Source organism: Petaurus breviceps, unplaced genomic scaffold (assembly GCF_028583685.1).
Source record: "Petaurus breviceps papuanus isolate PSGF00001 unplaced genomic scaffold, PetGlider_PUasm1.0 174, whole genome shotgun sequence".
Classification (NCBI taxonomy): Eukaryota; Metazoa; Chordata; class Mammalia; order Diprotodontia; family Petauridae; genus Petaurus; species Petaurus breviceps.
The window spans coordinates 10,406,762-10,428,385 of NW_027185761.1; the positions used below are offsets into that span (position 1 = coordinate 10,406,762).

Consider the following 21,624-nt stretch of genomic DNA (forward strand, 5'->3'; position numbering starts at 1 on the left):
GATTAAAAAAACTCAGTTCCTGCCTACAAGGAGGTTGCCATCTCCTACAGCAGATATCACTAATCCCCAAGTTAAGTTTGACACATCATGAAATATATGAGAAATCCCAAATACTGTGAGAACCTTTGAAGAGGAAGGGGGGTCCTTTAGCTAAGGGGGCAGAAGCAGATTTCATGGAGCCAGTACCTGCAACCAGGCCTTAAAAGAAGAGAGGAATCTCAAGGGATGATAGGGTGGGAGGGAACATGGGCCAAACCTGAGTAAGCGTAAAGATGCGAAAGACAGCAAGAAGAGAGCGCAGGACAGGCAGGCAGGCCAGCTTGGTCAAAAAATAAAGTTATTTTTGAGGGCATCAGGATCACAAACCTACAGATGCAGAACTCAAAGGGTCCTTGGAGGTCATGGAAGCCAACCCTTTCATCTATAGAAGATGACACTGAAGCTAAGAACAGGAAAGTGACAAGATGAATAGGGATCTGAAGCAGGATTTAAATCCAGGTTTTCTTGATGACAATTTTAGCTCCCTACCCATTATACTACTTTTCTGCCTCTAATAGGGGGATGGGAGGAAGAGAATAAGCATTTACATAGTACCTACTATATGCTAAGCACTTCATAAACATTATTTCATTTGATCTCTAGTAGTACACAATAAGGCTAGAAATACAGATTGCAATTGGATTGCGGAGGGCCAAGAATGTCCAGGTAAAAGTATTTTTCTTATAGAACATACCCTCCTTAAGGACAGGAAAGTTTTCATTTTTGTCTTTATATTCCCAGAGCCTGGTGCCATTTCTGGAACACAGTTAGTGTTTAATAAATGCTTCCTGACTGATTGATTGATCCTTCCAGACAACAGGAAGCAACTGAAAGCTTTTGAATATCTGATTGATTCAAATGCAATGCTGTTCCTGTTTCAACTGAATTTTTAAAACCAATGTTGATAATAGCCCTTTTATCAATCAACCAGCCAATAAAGCATTTATTATGCACTTACTATGTGTCAGTATGAATACTACCTTTGAAAGACTTCATTAGGTTTTTTTTATAGATTGAATGTGCCCAGCATTATTGTAGACTCAGTGGAATGGGATAGAGTGGTACCAAAGAAACAGAATCTATAGTCCTCTTCCTTGAAGAGCTCATGATGCAATAAATTTTTTTTTTACCAAATTACATCATATTAGAGCTTTACTAACAACAACAATAATAACAATGACATTTATAGAGTGTCTACTATGTGCTTTACTGTATAAACATTTTAAAATTATTATCTCATTTAATCCTCACAACTACCCTGGAAAGTAGGTGCTATTATTATCCTCATTTTACAGATGAGGAAACAGAGGTTAAGTGACTTTACTAGGATCACACAGCTAGTAAGTATCTGAGTTTAGATTTGAACTCAGGTCTCCTTGACTCTAGCCTCAGTGCTCTCTCCACTGTACCACTTAGCTTTTTCATCTTTGAAGTGTTTTCATATTTACTCTCATTTTATTTTTTCAATAATCTTGAAAGCATTTTTGTCTCATTTTAACAGATTTAAAATATAAGGTACAGAGAAATTAAGTTATACACACAAGGTCACACAACTAATTAGTGTCAGATTCAGGACCAGAGCCCAGGGCTCCTTACTCTCAACCCCAGCTGGGTATATCTTTGTGTGTGTGTATGTGTGTGTGTGTGTGTGTGTGTATGTGTGTGTGTGTGAGTGGTGCATGCATATTAGTAGAGTGTCTGATGGTAGGTGAAATTGTCATCAGCAAATGAGTTATGAAGCAAAAACAGTTGCTCAAAAAGACAAAAAAAGAAGGCAGACATGGCAGATGAAAAAAAAAAAAAACACCAAGTCTCTCACTGGATTAAATGTAATGTTTGTAGAGGGCTATAAGGAATCAAAACTGAGGGGATATTGGGAGATAGACAAAAAAAATATAAAGATAAAGTTAAATGACCATAAATTAAACATCAGGATACTTGGGTTCAAGTCCTGGTTCTGGGCAAGTCGCTTGATCTCTGTGTGTCAGTTTCTTTATCTGTCAAATGGGGATAGTACTACCTAACCCTACTAGCTACCTCATGGGGTGGTTATAAGGAAGAAAGGAGAACATAGATATAAAAATGCTTTGAAAATGAAATTGAATGCAAAGCCAATGTATGTGGAGACTGAAGTAGGCAGGGAGGCCAATCAGCTCGGTTCCCTGCCCTCTTCCAATCCCAATCCAGGAACAAAGGTCTGAATCCTTGGCTATCTATGGACCTACCTCCTGACTAGGCCCACTCCCTAATTGCTAGATAGAAAAGATCACATGACCAAGTACTACAAATAGTCCATAGGCAAATAGAAGGAACACAGTGGGCTGTATAGCATTTGGAAAAATACCAAGTATTTTCAATGATCCCAAGCTGTTCTCAGCTCTACACCCCCATCTTTTTTTTAAACAACAATATTTAATTCAACAAATATTTATTAAATGCCCACCACGTGCACAGCACTGTGGTAGGTGCTATTTTATGATGATAGTGAAGCCAAGTTAAGAAGCACTCATCAAGCTCTTACTATGGCCTAGGCCCTGGGATGTAAATATAAGGGAAAGAAAGCCAACTCCTCCCTCAAGGGCCTTTCGTTCTGATAAGGGAAGACAATAGATAGCAGCTAGTTGAAAAGGGGGCTGTTAAGTAGATGAAGTTGGAGACAGTCAGGTCATTGTAAAGAAGTGAGTGTGGAGAGGAGTAAAGACCTGGCTGGCCTGAGGTCCTAGGAGGAGCCAACAAATAAGAGGGAGAGAAGGCAGGGTGTCTCCAATGTGTTGAGTTCACAAAGCAAAATGGCAGGGACCCCAAGGGCAATGGAAAGATGAATAGGTGGCAAGAAATTACCAATGAGGCCTCATGCACAGGAAGTAGCACAACGGGAAACCAGAAACTATATAATCAGAAATAGGCAAGAGTTTCTCCAGTAGCACAGAATGTTCAGAGATCTGGGACATGTTGAGTGTATCATCTACAGACAAACTTCACACAGGGTGAAGTGTGGGGGAGCCCCAATCTGTACCCTGAAAAGGAATTTCCACCTTACTAAGATCACAGACCTATCAAAGTATAACAGCTCACATTCGTAAGTATTTCTTGGTTCACAAAGTTTGCAAAGGCAAACATTCAGTCCTCTAAATAACAGTGCAAAGGGGTTGAGAATCTGTATCAGGTCTCAGCTATCTTTGAATGGAAGCCAATCACCACAATTAGTCCCTCCAGGTCAAGCACATTAAGAAAAAGGCCATGGAAGGAGTTTGATTTGCTATTCCCCAAGCTACACCCAGTTCTATGATGATTGCAGAAGAGAGTGGAGAAGAGAGGGATTTCGGTCTCCTGGGATCTCAACCTGGTGCCTTTGACAATAGCACCAAATTTACTTAAAACATTAATTACTTGGAGTGTAGTAATGAACACACACAGAGAGACAGAGACACATAACAGCCCAGGGTAATTTAAACCTTTAGCAGCACAGAGCAAGGGAAGTCTTTGGAACAGGAACTGTAAATGGCCCCACAGAACAGCAACAGTCACAAAGGAGTAGGGGTGGCATTTGGAAGTGGATCCAACAACAGTAATCTCTCACAGTGCTGGGTACATAACCATTGCTGGATAAACACTTAGCTGTAAGCTACTGACAGCAAGGACCACATCCCATGGTTCTCCGTGTCCTAAAGAGTACTTGGCAAAACTCCTGGAACATATAAGCGCTCAATGAATATGTATTTAATGAATGACCATAGTTGTTGAGAATCCTTAATGGCCTGACCTTTCCTTGTGTTTACTGCCTATCTCCAGGATTTGACCAAAATGCCTCATTCTCTATTTACCCTACTATCTTCCCTGCTAATGGACATGAGAGTTTGCCAGGGACCACACATGCCATGACATCCCCTATCTCTGGCTGACTATCCAGTCAATAAACATTTATTTAAATGCCTACTATGTGCCAGCCATTGAATGCATTCCCTCCTCACCTCCACCTCAGAGAACCCCTCACTTCCTTCAAGATTGAGTTCGACATTGTAGACAGTAACTGCAATATTGTAACAATGATCAACTGTGAAAGATTTAGCTACTCTAATCCAGACAATGATTCAAGGCAACTCCAAAGGACCCATTATGGAAAATGCAATCTAGCTCCAGAGAGAACTGATGAATTCTGGGTGTAGATTGAAGCATGCTTTTTTTCACCTTCCTTAATTTTCTGTGTGTGTGTGTGTGTGTGTGTGTGTGTGTGTGTGTGTGTTTCTTTTGCAACATGGCTAATATGGAAATATGTTTTGTATGACTTCACATGTATAATTGCTACCCTATTGCTTGCCTTCTCAAGAGGGGGAGAAGGGGGGGAGGGAGATTGAAAATTTGGAACTCAAAATTTTAAAAAATGTACATGTAACTGGAAAATTTTTAACAAAATAAAAATAAAGTAGAATGTAAAAAAAAAAAGATTCAGTTCGAGCAACCCTTGTTACAATGAACAATCTTGAATTCCCAGCTGTTAGCACCTTCCCCTCCTCAAACTATCTCGTATTTATTGTATATGCATTCTGGGGGAGGGGGGTGCATATGTACAGTAAGTTGGGAAAGTGTTTATATAGCAAAGGATGCTTGAACTGAATCTTTTTTTTTTTTTACATTTGAATAGAAAAGCACATTAGGGCTCAGATTTGCTTCTTCCCTTGGGGGTTTTATTCTAAAAGGCAACTGAGTCTCCCTTAAAATTCTCACAGTCTTCATCTGGGGCCCTTGTGGTGGTCCTGCCAAAATAATGTTTATACAGATGTGAATCCCCTCTCCCCTGTCTCTACTCCAACTCCAAAGTGGTGTAAGGGCAAAGGGAAGGGAATTAGATACATTAATAGATGATTAATAGAATTACCCAACAATACAGATCAGATCTCTATAGCCTAGATGAGGGGTTCTTAACCTGGGGTCAATATCCATGAATAGAGTTCAAGAAGTCCTTGAATTTGGATGGAAAAAAATCACATCTTTATTTTCATTAATCTCCAACTGAAATTTAGTATTTCCTTCTGAGAAGACGCTCATTGATTTCACCAGACAGCCAAAGGGGTCCATGACAGAGAAAACCCCCTGGCTTAGACAGACCAATATGAAAAGAGTCATAGTCTGAAGAAATACCTCTCGGCATTTGGTTTGTAACTGAGAAGGTCAAATACTATCAACCACAGGGCCAGCTCCTAATGGGACTTGTGAATGGTCTACTGCCTGAGTGTTCCCGGGCTAGATTCATCTCATTGATTGACTGGCCATTAACACCTGCTTTTTCCACTGTCTAATCAATATCAGGCCCCACAAAAGAAAGCATATGCCTCACTTCAGAAGAAAATATTAGGAGGTTGATTCATACTTGGCAGGGAGAACTGTGCCATCAATGAGCTGAAATTCATTTCCTACTTGTATGCTTGTCTGCATGTGTACAGTCCTGGTGGCTATTTATCTTTTATTCACCTGTACTGCAAATTACCTGAACAGCAGAGCACAAGATTCGCCATGTAGTGAGCTAGAACCTTAGCAGCGGAGGTCTAAAGTCACCTTAGAGGTCACCTAGTCCAACTCTGGCATTTTACAGATGAGACCATGAAAGATTGTTGTTTCAGTTATGTCTGGATCTTCATGACCCCATCTGGAGTTTTCTTGGTAAAGATATTGGAGTAGTTTGCCATTTCCTTCTCTGAAGCTCCTTTAACAGATGAGGAAAGTGAGGAAACAGGGTGAAGTGACTTGCCCAGGGTCACACAGCTAGGACGTATTTAAGACCAGATTTTAACTCATTTCTTCCTGATTCCAGGCTTAGCCCTCTATCCGCTGCACTACCTAGCTGCCTATAGAAAGGTTAAGGGTACTCAAGTGACATATATCTATGTCTATATCTATATCTATCTAGTTAGCAGCTGATCTGAGGGCAAAAGTCAGATCTTCTAACTCCTTTGAGGGAGCACAGTTCAGTGGAAGGAACACTTAATTTGCAGTCAGAAGACCTGGATTTGAATCCTGCCAATTAATAAATGAGGCAGCTAGGTGGTCCAGTGGACAAAGAGCTGGAGTCAGAAAAATCTGAGTTCAAATCCGGTCTCATACACTAAAAGTGTGTAACTCCAAAAGAAACTTAGCTTCTGTTTGCTCCATCCAAAAAATGGGAATGACAATAGCATTTGTCTCCCAAATTTGTTAAAAGTGCTATAGAAATACTATTGTTTAATATATTATTATTACCTGTGTGAATGTGGTTTATTCTTTAATCTCTCTGGGTATCAGTTTACCTCGTCTCTAAAATGAAGAGGTTGGACTAGATAATTTCAGGGTATTGCTTCCAGCTTTAAATCTATACTTCTCATTCATTTCCTAGGGTTAAATCACAAAATCTCTCTCACTTTTCTCCAACCATTTTCTGAGTCACTGGAATCACCCCTAACTTCAATGCATTTCATCTAGCATAGACACACATATCTTTGCCCCCCACCCCAATGAATTTATCTCTTAGCCTAACCTAGTTCCCCCTCCCAAGGTCCTTATTCTTATTAATGAGAATGTTCTTCTCCCAGTCTCCCAGGACTCAAACAATGATGTGTTTTGTTTTTCTTTTTCATTTCTCCCTCCTTGTACCATATCAGCCACAGAACCTCTCCAATCCAGCCTGAGCCCTTGTTCAAAGTTAATCTTCCTAAAGCACTCTTCTCTTCATGTCATTCCCTGACCCAGAAGCCTTTGGGGGCACCCTGATCCCAGTCCCAGCCCCTCACCCTGGCATTCCAGGTCCTTCAGGATATGGTCCTAGGCTACACGTCTCTTTTCTCTACTCTACAATAACCATTTTCTGCTAAAGAGTTGTGCCCATTCTACAGCCATCCTTTTGCTTACATGACTACATCTATCTGTAATGCCATCTCTGTGTTAGGATTCCTGCTGCCCCATGAAATGCCAATATAACACTCAGTGACACAGATTCACATGAGTGGAGAGGAAGAGGAGAAATCCAACATTAAGTTCACAAAGGTTTCTGGTTTGCACAGTCTTACAAGGGCTCCCCCTGATTATCAGATCATGTTTCTCAGTATTCATTTCTCCTATAAGAAGCTATCTATAATCTATCAAAGAGCATTTAGCAAGAGTCTACTATGTGCCAGGCTCTGTATTAGTAATATCAATACAAAGAATAAAACGATTGCTATATTTAAGGGGCTTACATTCTAATGGGAAGACAGCAAGTATATATTTCAGCATATGTGTCCAATTTAAAGAGAACATAGACAAAATGGTTCAGTACCAGATAGGGATGGAGCACACACTCAAGAGAGATTCTTGTTGAAGGTGGCACTTGAGCCACACCTTGACAAGTGGCTAGGTCAGATCACCAGCATCAGAGCTTTCCTCCTGCTGGCTGTGTGATGGGGGACTCTTTCCTCTTTTTCCATGAGCACCTAAGCCACCCAGATTATATGCAAATCTGTTCTGTTTTCCATCTTGTATGAGGGGCTGGGCTTTCCCTGAGCTCGTGCAGTCTTGTTTTGACAGTCGGTTTCCCCAGTGAGCTAAGATCTTGTTTTCTTCTGTCCAACTAGCTTGGAGCAGGAGCAGTGTGGGTTATGCCAGCTGGTGCTGGTGATCCTTCTTCCCTCACTCCTCTCAGCCTAGACACATTTTATTACTTTTCAAAGTCCAGTGTAAAGTCCTTTTTACACTCTTTCAATAAAGCCTTCTCTGACATCTACAGCCCCTTGACCCCTGACCTTTTCTAAAGCCCTACCATACCACCTCTCTGTTCAACTCTTTCTATGATTTAAGGCAGTGTGAGCAGAGGCAAAAGAGACCACCTGCTCCAACAGTACATATTCTGACATCCCTGGCCATGGAGTTCCCAAAGGAATTACTGTTAACATCAAGCAGGATTCCAAGGTCAGAACAGGAACTGCTGGGAAGGGAGCTCACCTTAGCAAGCTTAGTTAGCTCAGGAGGATTTGGAGATATCCTAGCAACAAGCTAAAGGAGATGTTAATGTCACCGATATGGTAGCTAAGCCTGCGTTTATAGTGCAGCAGAACCCAAGTATCCTACATACCCAGTACATGCCCAATATGTCCAACAAACAATAAGCGAGGTCTATTCACTTCCTATCTGGGTTATTGTAATAGCCTCCAAATTGATCTCCTTGAATCTACTGCCCATCCCCATCTTCTCTATTTCTTTCACATAGCTGTCAAATGGATATTCCTAAAACACACATCTCACCCCTGTCACTCCCTACTAATGAAACTTCAATGGCTCCCTATTGCCTCTAAGATAAAGTGCGAAATTGTCACAATCTGGAATTTAAGTCTTCACAATCTGACTCCAACCTATCTCTTCACACTGGTTAAGTCAAGTCAACAAGCATACATTAAGTGCCTAATATGTGTCAGGCACTGTGCTAAGGGTTAAGGGTACAAACAAAGGCAAAACAAATAGTTCCTGTTCTCAAGGAGCTCACAGTTTAATGGGAGAGATAACATGTGAACAATTACATACAAAAATTACTCCCCCTCACAGCTCAACTTTGCAACCAAAGTGAACTACTTACTTGTAGTCACCTATATAGAACATTTTATTTCCTACCTACACACCTTGGCACAGGCTTCCTCTTGGAACCACTAACATTGTTCAGGCTCAACTCAACTCTTACAGTTGTTGGTGATCTAGAAGTCACTTTGTATCATTTACACACACACACACACACATGACAAATAAAAGTTTGTATAGAATGATTTTACATAAGTATGTGTGTGTATGTATCTGATGGTGGCCATCTCTGGGTTGGAGGGTGAGGGAGAGGGGGGAAAAAAGAGAAATTTACATGATAATTTTGTTGTATGTTTGAAAGGAATAGCAAGTTATGCATAGTAGATTTAATTTCATGTGCAATCATCTCTTTTATTGTACTATGTTATGGAAATACTTGTTTTATTCCATAAATTAAAAATAAAATTAATTTTTAAAAAATTTTAAAAGGGATAAAACTGACTCTAAATGGATATTAACTGAGAGCGGGTTAGCCTGCAGAAATTAATTGGGAAGTTATATAGACTTTAAATTTTAAGTCAGAGAAAGACCTGTGGCAGAGAAGCAATCTCACTAGATAAAAAGCAATGTGAGGGTAGGGACTGTCCTTTGCCTTTTTTTTTTGTATCCCCAGTGTTTTTCTGTGTCTGGCATATAGTAGGTGCTAAACAAGTTTTATGATTGACTAAGTAGTGATCAGAAAAAGGGAGTGAAAAGCATAAAACCAATAGTTATCCGGGGTAGGTCTGAATCTGTGTCCCAAAGACCATGGCTTAAGGTCAGGAATGTCCTTCTGAAATGGAAACACCCATTTCAGGTAAGACTCAGAGAAATAGATAAATCTTCTTATGGGAGAAATCCACCGAAGCTTCTCCCCACTCATTACCTTTATTTTCAAGTATGCTAGTTTCAAGTATGCTAGGTTTTTTTCCTTCCTAAAGTAGCCATAGCAAAAAGATCATCCTTCACACTGGTGCCTTCCCTCTGAGATGTTCTCCTGTTTATCTTCTTTCTTGTTTGGATCTCATTTGGATTAGTTTGGATTCGTTGTTCGGATCTCGTCTCTCTCATTAGACTGAGCTTGGGCTGTCTCTGCTTTACTTTGTATCCTCAGAGCTGAGCAGAGTACCCAGGACCTACCAGGCACGTAAACAGCTGCTAATTATTATAACTGACTGACTAACAAAAAGCTTCCGGGCTTCAAGCTGAACGAGTAAGGTAGAACCCTCTTATCCTTCCATGAGAAAGAAGCAGGAACCCAGATGAGGTTCCAGCTAAAGTCAGAAACTCAATCTCGAGAAGAGTTCTCTAACGCTGTGCCCTGGGGAGCCACACTTGGCAGAAACAAAAAGGGACTAGGGCAGCAACATTGAATATTGAGCGGGCTACACGAGAGCAGCACAGAGCAGGTCTGATGGGGGCAGTGCAATGATGTCCCCAGGACATATGAGCAGCCCTGCAGTGCTGGAAGTGAGGCTTGTCTTTCCACACACATGCCCCGGCCTCATGAGCTCCCTACATGTAAGCCCCTCCAACGTGAGACCTGCAAGTCCATATTCCTCTTCATTCATTTGTGATACCCACATATGTTCAGTGTATTTATCCCTCCCGCATGTGCCCAAGCTAAATTTCTCCTATGTGCACTCTCCCAGTGTGTGTCCTTCCACTCTTATTCCTTACATGTGTTTACTCTTCCCAGTGACAGTATGTTTATTTTGTGGGAAGGATGGCCAGGTTTTATTTCCTTTTTTATGGTTACTATTTTTATGTATTAGATTTTGTTGGGGGGTTTGTTTGTTTATTTTTCTATTTTTCTCTTACTTTATTAAGTGCTTTCATTTTGAATTAACCATGTCCTCTGGCTGACTAATAATTATAGAAACAATGGTGGCGGCTTATGAGTGATAGTTTTGAATGACAACAGATCCAAAGTATGCTTTGGACTTGGGAAAGCTTTGTCTGTCCCCTGAGGAGCTGAGTAGTACCCATGGGCGATATAGAGAGAGAGCAAGAATATTTGCTCTACCTACCTCACAGGGTTGTTATGATGATCAAATAAAATAATGTGTCGTACTTTAGCAACCACAAAGCACTATGTAAATGTCAGACATTATTATTAATGTGAGTTCTAATATAGTAATAGTCAGCAACTGTCTTCAAAACAAAGATCCAAAAAATAATTAAGGAGACAGCAAGGGTGGAACTGAAAAGTAGGGAAAATTCCAAAGGAAGGTTCTGGACCTTTCTTATGCCTTAAGTGGAGCCTGCTGGGTCTGGTCCTATCTGGACAGGATCTGGTAAAAAAAGGCCAACTGTCAGTAGTTTTCAAAAAGATAGAAATAATCCTCATTGTATCTTCCAGCTACCTTGGCAGGAAGTGAACTCTCAGATATTAAAATTCATGTACAATGTTCTCTGTCAAATGTCACTAGTCAGAAGCGCTTTTCTCCTGCTCAGGCAAATGAAGAGGAAAACATTGTCTCCTGATTTATGCAGCCCTGTGCCTGTCACAAGGCCAGGATGTTTTTCATAGCAAATGAGTTTGATTTTGGGAAGTGTGACCTAGGTTTCTCCCATTATCTCCTCTGCTGCTGCTGCTTGGGGTGCTCCTAGCCCTGGAGACAAAAGGGATGTGTTGGAAATGGTAGAAGAGCCTTTGGGATGGAAGGAGAACCAACCGGAGAGAATGAAAATGAAGGAATTGAACTTTTTTTCTTCCCCTGAAGAGCTGAGAGCCCACATGAGCGGGTACCTATTTTTAACCCAGACTGTTGCTAAGGAAAGCTATCCAGGGTGCCTTGAACCAAGCCACAAAATGGCACATTTTAATTAAAAACTTTTGAAAGGAGACTCTTAGAGCAGAGGAGGGGGAGAGAAAGGGAAGGTTTCTTTCTTCTTTTCTTGTTTGGTTTTCTATCTATCTTGCCTTCGTGATAGGCTCTCAAAAAATAGCTCCTTTAGAAAAAAAATTACAGTGGTATATTTTACACAAATTACTTTAGTATCCTAGAGGTCGAGGTGACCTGAAAGACAATCTGGTCAAACTCATTCATCATACAGAGGAGGAAACTAAGACCCTGAAAGAAGGGTAAGCAAATAGGCCCAAGATCGCATGGCTCTTTAGGAGAAGAGCCATAACCTGAACCTAGATTTTTTTTCATTTCCAGTTCAATGTTCTTTTCATATTCAATTCAGATCAACTAATATTTATCAAGGGCCTAGAAATAACTGTGCTAGGTCCAGGGTTTCAAAAGAACAAGGAAAGAGGGTCTGCCTTCATGATGCTTACATTCTATTGAGGGTATAGATGGGAATGTAATTATGAATGTGAACAGAAAAATAAATATAAAATATATGCAAGGAAGCTTTAATGTTTCACTCTTTAACTGGTCAGGAAACATTTGGGGCCTTGGAACTTTAATATGTGTTGAACCAGAGAACTTGGGGTTACACTATACCCCTGAGATGAGGTGTGGAATGGGGAAACTTACAACACAATACTTGCAATTAAGTCTATTTTCATTACCTCCAAATTGCCATTTGTAACAAATATTTTGCTACATAATTTCTCATTTCATATTTTTAAAGGAAAATCTAACTCTGGTGTCAACATTTTCTCATAGAGTTCTTGCTCCTAAGAGCTATTATTCTCACTGTGTGAAACACAAGGGTGTGTGACAAAAACATAGTTTGGGAAACACTGTCCTAGATCACCTAGGTATAAAACAAGGGAAAAAACCATCAACAACTCAGAACAAGTGAGGGGAAAGTCAGGTTCCCTGGGCAGTTGAAGTGAAAAGCACCATTAGCATCAAAAGACAGGCATCTGTTTAACTTAATTTCACTGTTATGTTGGAAGGAGACTCAGGGATATGCATGCAGACAAAGGAAGTCAAAAGAATATCATATGAGACCTCTGGGCAATCAAAAGCAATTCAGAGCTTCAAAACTAAGAGAGTCTCTGTCAAAAACAAAAACCCAAACCTTACAAAACAAGTTTGAAGCCTTCATTGCTATTCCCCCAATGCTTTGACACAGTAAGTTACAATTACCAAACAGAGGTGTGACAAGAACATATTTTCCTCACATAAAATAATATCTACAAAAAAGGCAAAGAATTTCATTTAAGTACCAGCCTCTTTAATAGAAAGAAAACAAAGCGTAACTGGAAAGAGTACTGAGTTTAGAAGCCAAGCACCCTGGGTTGGGTCCAGGCTCTTGTACTTGCTAGCTGTGTAACCATGGGGTAATTATTTAAGCTCACAGAACCTCAGTTTACCAATTAGCAAAAATGAAATAATATTCTTCATTACTCAGCTCATAGATCTGTTTTCAGGGAAATGCCTTGTAAGCAGTAAGGGCTAAAGAAATGTGTGTAATTAATATAGCATCCTGCCAAAAGATAATTCATTACTTTGCCCAAAAGAAATGCAAATTAAAGGTGGGCACTTGAACGAAGCCGAAGAAAACCCTTAGAAAATTTTTGCTTTCTAAGTGTTATGAATTCTACTATGAGAAGCTAAGTCCTAGAATTTGTAATTCTATTGAAAAGGAAGTTTCAACAGTCACTGGGAAGAGAGTCACTATCTTCTATAAGTCTAATGCTAAGTAGAAACAGTCCTAGGGTGGGAAGGCCAGGTAAAACACTTTGGATGCAGACCAATAGGGGCATAGTAGGGGCACGAGAGGCAGATGCCAACCCAGAAAGATTAGCTCCCAATTCTACCCTGATGCAGGGATCTAATTTCAGGGTGCCATTCAATGAACTTGTCCCAGGTTCAAAAAAAGCTATTTTTGCCTCTTCCTCAGATTGGTTCTGCCTGAATGGGGGTGTATCCCATTAGGTTAATTGTTTTTTTAAATTAATTTTTAAAATTTATTTAATAAAACAAGCATTTCCATAACAAAATAAAAAAGATGATTACACAAGAATCTGCAAACCTATTATGTATAATTTGCTATCCCTTTTAAATACATAAGTAAATTTAAATACATAATAAATAATAGTTATCATGTAAATTTCTTGTTTTCTTCCCTCCCCCTGCCCTAGAAATGAATTAAACTTAAATAGACACATACATGTAAATTATTCTATACATACTTCCATTTGTCAGTTCTTTCTGTGGATACAGATAGCATCTTTCTTCATATGCCCTTTATAATTAATTTGAGTGTTTATAATAGTTTAAATGACTTGTTAGCTCAAAGTTAGTCAAAACAATATTGCTGTTATTGTATACAATGATCTCTTGGTTTTGATCGTTTCACTCAATATTTCATGCAAGTTTTTCCATGTATTTCTAAGATAATTGAGTTCAGCATTTCCCATAGCATAGTAGCATTCCATCATAATCATATACCCCAACTCATTCAGTCAATTCCCAATTGATGGGTATCCCTTCAGTTTCCAGTTAGATTTTAAAGCTCTGCTTGTTTTTGTTTTTTAAACAGCATCTCTGTCTCCTGATTTCCTGACTACTTTCCTCAAGTCTCAGCCAAAGTCTCACCTTTTGGAAGAAATTTTTCCCAGACCTCCTTAATCCTAGTGCCTTTCTTCTGACTAAACTCTAATTTATCCTGAATAGATCTTATTTGTCCATAGGTGTTTGCTTGTGAGTGCATTAGACTGTGAGCTCCTTGAGAACAAAGACTATAGTTTTGTCTGTCTTTGTTTCTCCAATGCTCAGCCCAGTGTCTGACACATAGTAAACACTTAAATGCTATTGACTGAGTGAATTTCTTAAGTCAAATTTCTTTGACCAATCTTCCTTCTACAATATTTTCTCCTTAGATTTCCATGATATTGTTCTCTTCTGGTTTCTCTCCTATCTGACTGACTGTTTCTCAGTGTCCTTTGCTGTTTTAGAATTCTCCTCCTCCCACTCCCTAATTGTGGGTGTCTTCCTAGTACAGAGCCTAGTAGGCTCTGTCCTAGGCTCCATTCTCTTCTCTCACTTCCTTGGCGAGCTCATCTGCTCCCATAGTTCAATGATCATTTATGTGGAGACAACTCCCAAATGTCTATATCCAGCCCTAATTTTCCCCTTGAATTCTGGTCCAGCATCTCCAAATAACTGCCTGCTAGGTGGGTCCACCTAGTTGTCTCAAAGATATCACATATTCTTTTTTTTTTTCTTTTTGGAGGGCAATTGGGGTTAAGTTACTTGCCCAAGATCACATGGCTAGTTAAGTAATAATTGTCTCAGGCTGGATTTGAACTCAGGTCCTCCTGACTCCAGGGCCAGTGCTCTATTCACTGTGCCACCTAGCCGCCCTGACATTTCATATTCTATATACACAGAACTTAGGTCTACCATCTTCCCTACCTAACAGGGTTGTTGTAAGCATAAAATGAAGTAATATTTGTGAAGCATTTTGCAAGCTTTAAGACACTATATAAATGCAGCTATTACTACTACTACTACTCCCTCATGCCTCTTCTCCTGATTTCCCTGTTTTTATGGCAAAATCATCCTTTTAGGTACCCAGCCTTGAAACCTTGGGATCACTTTTGACTGTTCCCTCTTTCTCACCTTTCCACATCTAGTCAATTGGCAAGGTCTATTGATTCTAATACCACATCTCTCAAATTTGTTCTCTATTTCACACCACTACCATGTCAGTTAAAGCTTATATCATTCTTGCCTATATTATCATAAAACCTCATTTGTCTTCTTACCTCCAGACTCTCTTATCTCCAATTCAGCTGTCACATAGCTCCTAAAAGTGACTTACCTAGAGTCACAAAGATAGTAAATGCATGAGACAGGGTTTGAACTCAGGTCTTTCTGCTTCCCTAGTTCAACTCTATGCATTGTATCACTTAGCTGCACAATATGAATTGTAAATTAATAATAGTAACAATAACAATGATGATAAGGATGAAGGAGGGGGAGGAATAGAAGAAGAGGAAGGAGGAGAAGAAAGAGAGGAAGAAGAGGAAGAGGAAGAAGAGAAGAAAGTAGTATTAATGATAGTAGTAAAATCATAGTAACTAACATCAGCAATAACATTTTAGTGATTTCAAGGAAGCATGGAATTTTTTAGCATAAGTAAGGATGCCACCAACACCATCACTTTTGGTTTTGATTCCCTAAAACATCAGGCAGGAGCTTTATTCCAATGATCCAAAATGTTTAAGGAGCTTGGATTCTACTAGAACTGAGATTTCTTGGTCCTCAATGGACAGTTACTGCTTTGAAGGTATAAATCCAAGAATAATCTCTCCTTCCATGTATCTCTCTACAAATGACTATGGGGAGATAGACCACAAAATGAGAGGAAAAAAGTAAATATTTACAGATGAGTTCCGTATCCGTACAAATGAGAGGGTTTGACTAAAATATCTTGCAGGACTAAAGCCTATGACCCAACTAGGTACAAAGTCTTTGACACTGGCAACATAGACCTAGAGGAAAAGGAGGTAACTTGGTACAATAGAATGAGCACTGACACTTGGGAGGTGTAGAGTCAGAAATTTTAAACCTGCCTCTTATACATACTACCTGTGTGACCTTGGGTAAGATCTTTAACTTCCCTGGTTCTCCATTTCCTCCTCTGAAAATAAGGGAGCTCAACTAGATGACCTCTGGGCTGCCTTCCAACTCTCTGATCCTATGACATTGTGTAAAATCCAGAGAGCCAGGCTTAAATCCTACTGTGCATACGAAATCTCAGCATACTACAAAGAAGCAAAATATTTTATCTTCATATTATTTCACAACTGTTTCTTTGTTCTGGCAACTCTGTAATTACTACAGTCAAGGTTCCTTGGCTGATTCTTTTGTGTTTTCCCTCTTTCTTAAATGTATGGTTTTGTTTCCCTACAGCTGTGGAGGCAACCTGCCAGGATTCTGCATGCGTAAGTCATGGGAGGGAGGCTGGGAGTGGGGGAGGCCATTAGGGACTCCCACCTATTAAGACAATGCCGGGAGCTGGGAGTTTTCCTTGTCAGATCAATACAACAAGGACCTAGGGTGAGGAAGCTAGTCCATTGGTGTATTTCCCAAGGAGTGATGTGTTCTCACCCTGACACATAGGTGACTTGGGTTTAACAGCCTATCTCTCTCCCAAGGAGATTAGAGGATCGAAGGGAGAGGTATGATTGAAAATCCTGGACTTAATTCATCCAGAGCTTCCCATGCTTTCTCCTAGCTTCTATGATGCATTTCCATTGCGCTCATCTTCTGCTGTGCTTATATGTTCAAATGTTAGATCCTCCTAACAGAAAACAAACTCTTCTTGGTCAGGATTTTTTTTTGTCTTCAAATCCCCAACACTATCACTAAGCCTTACACATAGTAGGCACTTAATAAATGTTTCTTGGATTATAAGGTCAATAACCACAGACTTGAAACATATTATTAGAATAAAAATATACTTTAAATACACATGGAGAAAAGATGAATGCAGATGTTTACATAGAGAAAAAAAGAGTGTACTTACATATAATATGTCGGATATATTCCTTCAAAATACCAGCAATGTTTTTTGGCCTCTGTACACTGGAAAGAGAGGAAGGTAAATCCACAATCAGCTTTTTGCCTTTAGAAAGCAACTTCGAAAATTCCCGACCAAAGAAAAATTTAAAAAAAGAAACTCTGTATTGCTAAGAGATATTGGAAGCTGGGGACAAACTGAGAAGTATTTTCTTTCCCTGAAAATGTTTAATTCTTCAAAAAAAATTGCTTTCCAGATTTCCCTCCTCCATGCCCTCACAGCTCAAAACAAATCAAATATGATGATTTTATGAAGAGAAACTCAAGCTATTCAGAATATATATTTCATGCTCCTAAGTTTATAAAGTCATTTTAGATCCTTTAGACACTAAAATTATATATGTGTGTATTTATATATTTATTTTTTTGTTGTTGAGTCATTTTTCAGTCATGTCTGACTCTTCATAACCCCATTTTAGGGGCTTTCTTGACAAAGATACTGTACAAATCTGCCATTTCCTTCTCCAGATCATTTTATAGATGGGAAAACTGAGGCAGTGTTAAGTGACTTGCCCAGGGTCACACATCTAGTCTCTGAGGCCAGATTTGAACTTAAGGAGATGAATGTTCTTGATTCCTGACCCAGCACTCTTATCCTCTTCACCACCTAGCTGCCCTTTATATATTTTATTCCCTCTCAAATACATGCATGTGATTCTCCTACTTTTCTATCTGTGTGACTATGGGAAAGTCATTTGACCTTAAACTAAATTTCCTCTTCCATAAATGGGGATGAGAATAATAATTGTGCTATCTTCCTCCTGGGGCTTTGAGAGGGAAGTGCTTTGTACAACACTTTATATACATGATATTATTTGACCCTCACAATAAAACTGAGGCAGGTAGGGCAGGTATAGTTATGCCCATCTTACAGATGACTGAACTGAGGATTGGAGAAGCCACGACTATCTCAAAATCCCTTAATGCTAGGATTCAAACCCAGGCCTTCTACTCTTGCTACGATCCTAGGACAGCCCTAGAAAGGAGACATCAAACAGGTGACTTTGCTCCTGGTGACAGAGAGACATGTGAGGATGTTATCTGTCTGGAATCACATGGTTCTGACTGTACTCTTTTATGATGAAAGCACATGTGTCTGTTTGGGCTTGAAGACATTTCAGAATCTCTCCTAGGCAGTGAGTGCCTAAAATTTTATTAATGAAGAAATGATTTAAAAAAAAAAAAAGCTATCAGCTAACCCTCCAGTTCAAGCAATGTTGCTCAGGCAAGAGAAGACATCAATTCACTTAGTCAGAGAACAGCTGTTTTCATTGCCCCTACTCAAATTAGTCTCCATAAAGCTGACATGTTTGCCAATTCGTTTAATTTTAGTTGGGTTCCTGGGCAATGAAACAAAGAAATCAGTCTCCTCCCTTAGTCTCCCATACTGTGAGTGGTAGGTTAACCCTCTTCAAAGTATACATCCCAGCTTAATACAATCAGGGATAAGTTCTTATTATCACCTAATTTGTAGATAATGGGGTCTATCCCTAGCAGTACCAGATACCTCCTCCCCTTCTGCTGGTGTCCAAATCTCCTCCCCAAACTGGAGATGAGGAAGGAAGGAGATAGGTGGTAGTGGTGGGAAGGGACAAGTTTTAAATTTGACAATTATTTCCAGGCTACAAAAAATACACAAAACTAACATAGCACTAACAGTTAAAGAAACATAAGAGGCAACATGGTGATGCAGAAACACCACTGGCCCTTGAGTTAGAAGTCCTGAGTTGAAATCCTACCCCTGCTTGCTTATTACCTATATGACCTTAGGCAAGTCACTTGCCCTTCTTGGGTCTCAACACCCTCACTTGTAAAATTAGGGATCACATACTAGATGGATCTCTTTCAGACCTAGAACTTCTAGATCCAGGATCCTGTGGCTGGCTGGTTACCAAGGATCCTTACAACTCTGATATATCCTATGGTTCTTCAGAAAATGATATGGCTGGACTTTATAAAACACAAGAAGGGTCTCTTCTTCAAGGCATCATGATATTAAGAGAAATTATTATTTTCTCTTGTATTAATAACTAACTATTGAACAAGGACCAAGGTTTGTCCTTTTTTCTACTTCCTCATCTAGAAATCAACCAGTATGTGAAATTTTGAGCAAAGACTTACCCAGGCTAAGATCTAACCAAAGACAGTAAAAGAAATTCTAAGTTTAGCCAAATGGGTGGATTCCTGCTCATTGTGTTTACTCAGATAAGTCTGGGAAAATGTGGATTCTCCCTTTTGTCAGACAGATGATATAGAATTTGATAAGTCTCTTTGACCAAGCCTTGGGTGATCCAAGTCACATGCCCCCAAGACCCTCATTCGAATGAGCCCATATATCATTATAATATTCATTTTCTCATTAATTGTTAACCAATCAGAGTTGAATGCCACCCTCAGGGGCACCTGTTCTTCCAAAAGCATATAAACTGTAAGCCCACCACCATGAGGGATCTTTTGGCCTTTGAGAGTACCACTGACCTCTTTTATTAATAAAATGCTAACATTATCAATAAAATGATAAATCATTCACAAACTATGTCTCTCAAACTTTTTAAATGTTTTATGTCTCACAATATGGTAGAAAGAGGCCTACACCTGGAGTTCAGAAACCCTAGCTCTAATCCTAACTCCAACCTTCCTAGTGATGTGATAAGATAAGATCCTTAGCCCTCTAAGTCTTCACTCTAGATAACACCCTTAGCACTCTAAGTCCTCACTTCACCTCTACAATGGAAATGATGACCAAGCACTCCTGACTTCACAGGACTTTGGTGAGGTATGTGCTTGGTGAACCTTCAACATGCTAGAGAAATGGGAGCTAGAAGCAGCAACATGAGGAAGCAGACAAAGAGGACTAAAGTCAGTGGTCCCTGGGACATCCTGGCTATGTGACCCTTTATTTATTTTTTGTCACTTGATCTCTGCATCCCAGGCAATTATAGTGGTCAAGGGAGTGGCTCACATGGAACTCCCTATCCTAATGAGAGATGAGGCCTATTTCCTCATAAGTAAAAGTAAAATAATATCTTATGTCCTGTTTGGATCTAAATTCTATGAATTACTCAGTCATACTCTTTCTTCTCTTTGTTTGGAACTCAAGGAATGGAATGCCTGCTCCTTCCCCTGCCCCTGAAAAGAGCATTATCTTTGCCAGTGGGGAATGCGAGTTCTAATCCCACCCCTGATTGCTTAACATCTGTGTGATTTGGGGCAAAGTGCTTAACCTTCCTCTGCCTCAGTTTATGTATCTGTAAGATGAAAAGGTTGGACTAAATATCCTCTCAGGTCAGCTCCAGGTCTAAATGGAAGATCCTACAATCCCCTTCTATGATCCCTACCTGCAACCCACTAGTTCTGATTCTTCCCTTCCTTGCAGAAAATGACACATTCCTTTAAAGGTTGTCTTAGTGTTTTGTTTTGATTTGTTTCTACTTCAAGCAAAGAAAGGGAAAATCCTCAAATATTAAAAAGAAGTCTTCCCATGACTTTCCTTTTTTAAATTTAAATTAATTACTACAGGAAAAGGAAAAGATTAAATCACATCAGATACTTAATGATGGGTTTCTGAATGAGATACAGTTCCATATGAAGACAAAACCAGTCTCAGCGCATTCTGGGCATACAATGACAGGTGTGGGAGCAGGAAGGGGCTTCTGGATGATAGGGAAATTGAGTAAGAAGATGGATGGAAACTTAGGAAATGGTAAATGGGCTGGGGATACCAAGCAAACCAATCTAAGGACTTGGGGAGTCAGGCAACAATATAAGGGACAAGCAGCTGGAGGTCTGCCGACTTCCCTCCTACCTCCCTTCTTGTGTTATTGCCACAATCCGTCTGCCACTGCAGACCCCTATGTGTATGACCCCAGTGAGAGTGGTAACTGGACAGGGTTTAGGTCACCCCAGGTAGAAGTCATAGGAGGAAGAAAGATGTAGAGAGGGAAAAACTGAGGAAAATCTCAGGCAGTAGCATTAGAGAGGGAACAGAAGTCCCGCAGACCACCAAAAATTCTCAATAGTTTTTTTGGGGTAAGTGACATACAGGTTAAATCCAAGATAAGTAGGTTGGAACTGCCTGTGTTGAACTTTGAATCAATCAGTCAGTCAGAATCCATTAAGCACCCACTCTGTGACTGACTCAGTGCTAGGTCCTAGGCATCCAGAAATGAAAAGAAAACAGTGCCCTCCCTGCCCCCTAAGGCAATATGCAATCTACTTACATAAATAAAAAATAAATACACAGTAGGGGTGGGGGAGGGTGGCACTAGCTAGAGGCATCTGAAAAGATCTCTGGAAGAAAGTGACATTTGATTAAAGATTTGAAGAGAAGCAAAGTTTTCAAGAGGGAGAGGTGAAGCGAGGGGTGAGGGCATTCCAGGTATGGGGGACAGCCGGGACAAAGGAAGAGAGGTGGGAGATGGAACATTGTCTACAGGGAACAGTGAATAGGCCAGTTTGATTAAATGGATAGCCTTTATATTAATTAAATGGTGGAGAATGTGCAGACTATTCTGTAGCTCATTAATTCTGCTTT

General features: G+C 39.9%; 1 protein-coding gene across 1 annotated transcript in view; it reads right to left on the reverse strand.

The window, feature by feature from the left end:
- VOPP1 (VOPP1 WW domain binding protein) overlaps positions 1-21,624 on the reverse strand; it is a 194,584-nt gene that overhangs the window by 69,633 nt on the left and 103,327 nt on the right. The window contains exon 2 of the mRNA XM_069083734.1: positions 17,038-17,096. Within this exon, the coding sequence (XP_068939835.1) occupies positions 17,038-17,096 (59 nt within the window). The remainder of the gene's footprint in view (positions 1-17,037; positions 17,097-21,624) is intronic.